The sequence below is a fragment of the Lagenorhynchus albirostris genome, chromosome 4, assembly GCF_949774975.1.
Source record: "Lagenorhynchus albirostris chromosome 4, mLagAlb1.1, whole genome shotgun sequence".
Taxonomy (NCBI): Eukaryota; Metazoa; Chordata; class Mammalia; order Artiodactyla; family Delphinidae; genus Lagenorhynchus; species Lagenorhynchus albirostris.
In genome coordinates this window covers 114,755,011-114,759,269 of record NC_083098.1, presented here as the reverse complement: position 1 = coordinate 114,759,269, position 4,259 = coordinate 114,755,011, and the positions used below count along the sequence as shown (strand labels likewise).

At 33.8% G+C, this 4,259-nt stretch overlaps 1 protein-coding gene across 1 annotated transcript in view; it reads right to left on the bottom strand.

Annotated features, from left to right (window-relative positions):
* Positions 1 to 3,164: 3,164 nt before the first annotated feature.
* Positions 3,165 to 4,259, bottom strand: part of ARHGEF38 (Rho guanine nucleotide exchange factor 38) — a 154,208-nt gene continuing 153,113 nt past the window's right edge. Inside the window, exon 14 of the mRNA XM_060147371.1 lies at positions 3,165 to 3,350. Coding sequence (XP_060003354.1) covers positions 3,165 to 3,350 — 186 coding nt within the window. The remainder of the gene's footprint in view (positions 3,351 to 4,259) is intronic.

Below are 4,259 nucleotides of genomic sequence, written 5' to 3'. Positions count from 1 at the left end.
TATGTGTATAGTTTAACGCATCTGTATTTTAAAAATAAATACTAAATAAAATGTATATATACACCTGTTTATTTATTTTGTGAAGAAAACTAGCCACAAAAATTTCCCCTTCATTCTTGGTAAAAATACCTATTTCAGAGAATTCTATACTATAAAATAACATTTAATTTTAAAGATATAAAGAAAGAATATATAATTAGCATACCTTGCCTAAATTGTAATGATGGCACCAACAGTTTTACCTTTTTAAACTTCTTGAAGACTTATATACATCATAACTGTCTTGGGATTTTATTTCCCTTAGACCCAACAAAATAATTCCTGACCTCAAAATTACAATTACTTGATTTGAAATAACATACTTAGAAAACAAATGTATCGCATAATGTTTAAAAAAAAAACCTAAATGGCATATGAAATGTAGGTTGTATTTTTAAAATAGCAACAATGTAATGGATGTTCTGCACAATGGTGGGGGACTGCAGAAGGTGGCTTCATTACAACTCTTGCTCAGCAACTAACTGCAGCTATGATTTTAGTGGTGTGGTGTCTTGTAAGGTCAGACTGGAAGCATCAATCCTAAGACCACACAGGTAGACAAAACTTCTCATATACATCTAGTCACTTATATCAGCCAGAAAAGCAGATATGTGTTACTTTTATAATGCTTCATTTTGGGGGTGGTGGGGGGAGTTTTTAGGTCACAGTTAATTTAAATTATATAAAAATTCCCCACGGGTTGGGTATATTTATAGTTGGCACAAGTTAAAAGACAAAAAGTCCCTGTATGTCCAGTCTTCTTTTGGTACCCAACTCAAAAAAATATTTTATGTATAAAACAACTATACCCCAATAAAAAAAAGTTTTAAAAATAAAAGAAATATGCCTCCTTCTGTAGTGAAGACAGGCACTGGACATTTTGCTGGCTCCAATATGGGGCCTTTCCATGGGTGATATTCAAAATACTTAACAATAAGCATGGTAACATAAATTAATATATAAATCCAATATATACATTTTTTTCTATTTTCTAAATCAATTAAATGATGTAGCATACAACTCACTAAGCAAAATAAATTGTGCAAATTATTCATCAAAAAAAATTTTATGCAGAAACAACTTATAAGTAGAACTTTATAAGTCCAGGTTTAAATTAAGAATTTTAGAAACAATATCATAAAATATAAATTTTTCTGTCATGTAAAGCCTTATCATGAATTTCTGTGGTTATACATGTCATATGTATGCTAAAGTCAACAGCTCTCTGAGAAGCAGCATTCTTCATTTGTTTTTCGTATTCCTCAGTAATATATGTAACGATATATATTATAGAGATCAAATCTTTGAAAGTAATTTTAATCTTAAAATTTAGTGTATTAACACATTTTATATGGACAATGAAAATCCACCTTATTTTGGTGTTTAAAGGAAACCACCAAGTCAAATTTAATCTTTTTTCTGTTTCAAAGAAGCATCTTTAGTTCAATAAAATATCTTGGGACAAAATATGCCTGAAATCTTAGGGGACAGTTCTGAGCTATTCCTAAATTAAAGTTCAGTGTTCCGGGACATTGTGTTACAGCAGATGTTATCCTCAATGCCTACCTGGTCTAAGTACTAATCAGCAACTAAAACTATTTACATCTTAGCTCAGAACATGGAACACACATTCCCCATTCATTATCTACATGATTGAGTGATCCAAAAATATTTTCTCATTAAAGTATCATTACTGATCACGTAGGATAGTTTTTAAACAATTATACTTTAAAAAATGTTTAAGCAGGGCTTCCCTGGTGGCGCAGTGGTTGAGAGTCCGCCTGCCGATGCAGGGGACACGGGTTCGTGCCCCGGTCCGGGAAGATCCCGCATGCCGCGGAGCGGCTGGGCCCGTGAGCCATGGCCGCTGGGCCTGCGCGTCCGGAGCCTGTGCTCCGCAACGGAAGAGGCCACAACAGTGAGAGGCCCGCATAACGCAAAAAAAAAAAAATGTTTAAGCAAAAAATAAAAATAATAAACCTACGTGCTTCCTTTTCTCTAGGCTTATCATGGAAGTTCCTATAGCCCTTGATTTTGAAAAACTTCTCAATACTTAAATATGGACCTAAGAGGAAAATGGTCCTCATCAATGTTCATTACTTTTATCACTATGTTCTTTGCTCATAGTAAATGTATACCATGTAGTGGTTACGGATGTGGACCGCAGAACCAGACCTGGGTTTGAGTTTCAGCCCTACCACTTACTAGCAGTGTGACTTGGGCTAAATAGATTACTTCACCTCTTTAGGCAACAGTTTCCTCATAATGTTGTGAGTATCAAATAAGTTACCACATATAAAGTGTTTATAACAATGTCTGGCACGTGGTATGCATTCAGTAAATGTTATCACTATTATGTTATTCAAGTTTCTTTTTTTAAGTTCGAAACTTACATTAAAGAGAGGGTCCAGGGACTTCCCTGGTGGTCCAGTGGTTAAGACTCCACGCTTCCAATGCAGGAGCGCAGGTTTCGTCCCTGGTTGGGGAGCTAAGATCCCACATGCCCTGTGGTGTGCCGTGTGGCCAAAAAAAGAAAATAGAGGGTCCATATCAGACTTCTAGTTGACTGTTAATTAAGTATACAATTTCTATTCTTAGGTCTCTTTAGTACACTCCCTGGTTCATGCATATGTGTATATAATCTATACCATATAGTACACATATATGTGTGTAAACCATGTAATGTATATGGTATATATTTGTGTGTATGTATATATCTGCATGCGTGTGCAAAAGAGAGAATATGAAAAACAAAAACATTGAAGGCAAAATATATAATACAGAAAAATAAAATACAGTAAATTGAAAAAACCTTGTCCTTAAATCCAACCTTTCATGACGATAAAGAATATTTACCCTTTCAGAAGATCACTTTTAAGTAGTTGATAGTTGGAGCTTTGACTGTTTTGCTATTTGTTTGTTTAGTGTTTCCTTCAACATGTATTCTTCATAATACATTTTGAAATAATCTTGTTTGGAAGTACAGTCTTCCTTAAAACCTGGTATGGTATCAGTTCATGTAGTTTGGAGGTTTCTTGATTTCTAGGTCAACATTTTGTAATGTCGGTTTTATGAGGTAGTCAGTCAACAACTTGCCAGAAGATAAAAGTCAAAGGCTTATTTTCTTAAGCATAAGTCATCTTCCCAAGGTAGTTAGCTGGAACATAGCCCTTCTGCCCTTGAACTTCAGCTAACCACCACTCTTTGTTGCCACTTAGGTCACAAAATCTAAGTATATGAACTCTTTGGTATTCCTGAAGGCTGAGTTCATGGTCACTCCGTGCCTGAAAGGCATGAACTGCATAGAAAATCTAGACACAGAAGCAAATGACATTATTAGAAGCAGAGCCTAAAAATTTAGACAAACATAATAAAGACTTCCAAGCTTTTAGAAGAAATGCTGAGGTTTTCTTATTTTTCCAAAGTCACTCCCCAACTCCTTTGTTGGATTTATTTTGCTAAAGTATGGCCCAAGATGAAAATAGAGTGAAATTTCCATTCTTATTGTTCTGTTGGGAGGAGTCTAAACTGTCCATTCTTGAAGGCAATTTGGCACTTTCTATTAGATTTTTTAAATGTTAACTCTTTTTGATTCAGAAATAGCTCTAAGAGTCCCTTCTATGAAATAGAAACATTGGCACAGATTATTGCATAATAATGTTACTGCAATACCGACTTACTTATAAGGTGAAAAGTGGGAGGGAAGTTGGAATAACACTAAAGGTTCAGCAAAAATTAAATTCTAGATACATTAAGGAAATTTGTAGTCATAAAAATAGTGTTTTCTGAGACTAATAACACAGGAGAATTCTTATGATAAAGTGCTCAGTGCCCCTCCCCCAAAAGATACAGAATCAGATTGCAATATGTGTCTAATATTGTTAGATGGTTTTCTTTGAGTAGTAGAATTAGAGGTGATTTTCATTTTTATTTGTTGACTCATTTTATAAACTTTTATAATGACAATGTATTAAATTTATAATTTTAAATTATTTGAGTGACCTAGAGAGACTAATAAAATATATTTCAGTCAAAAGAATTTTTCTTTAACCTCAAAAGAGTACTTCATAATTATTAGATGCATAGGAAGCCTCTAAATAAGTGATTAGTCCCTCCTCCACTAAAATCATAAGACTGTTAATAAAAATGTTCGGTTATGGTATAAAATTTAGCAATCAACTAACAACATTTATTCATTCATTTATTTAATTAGAAGTTAT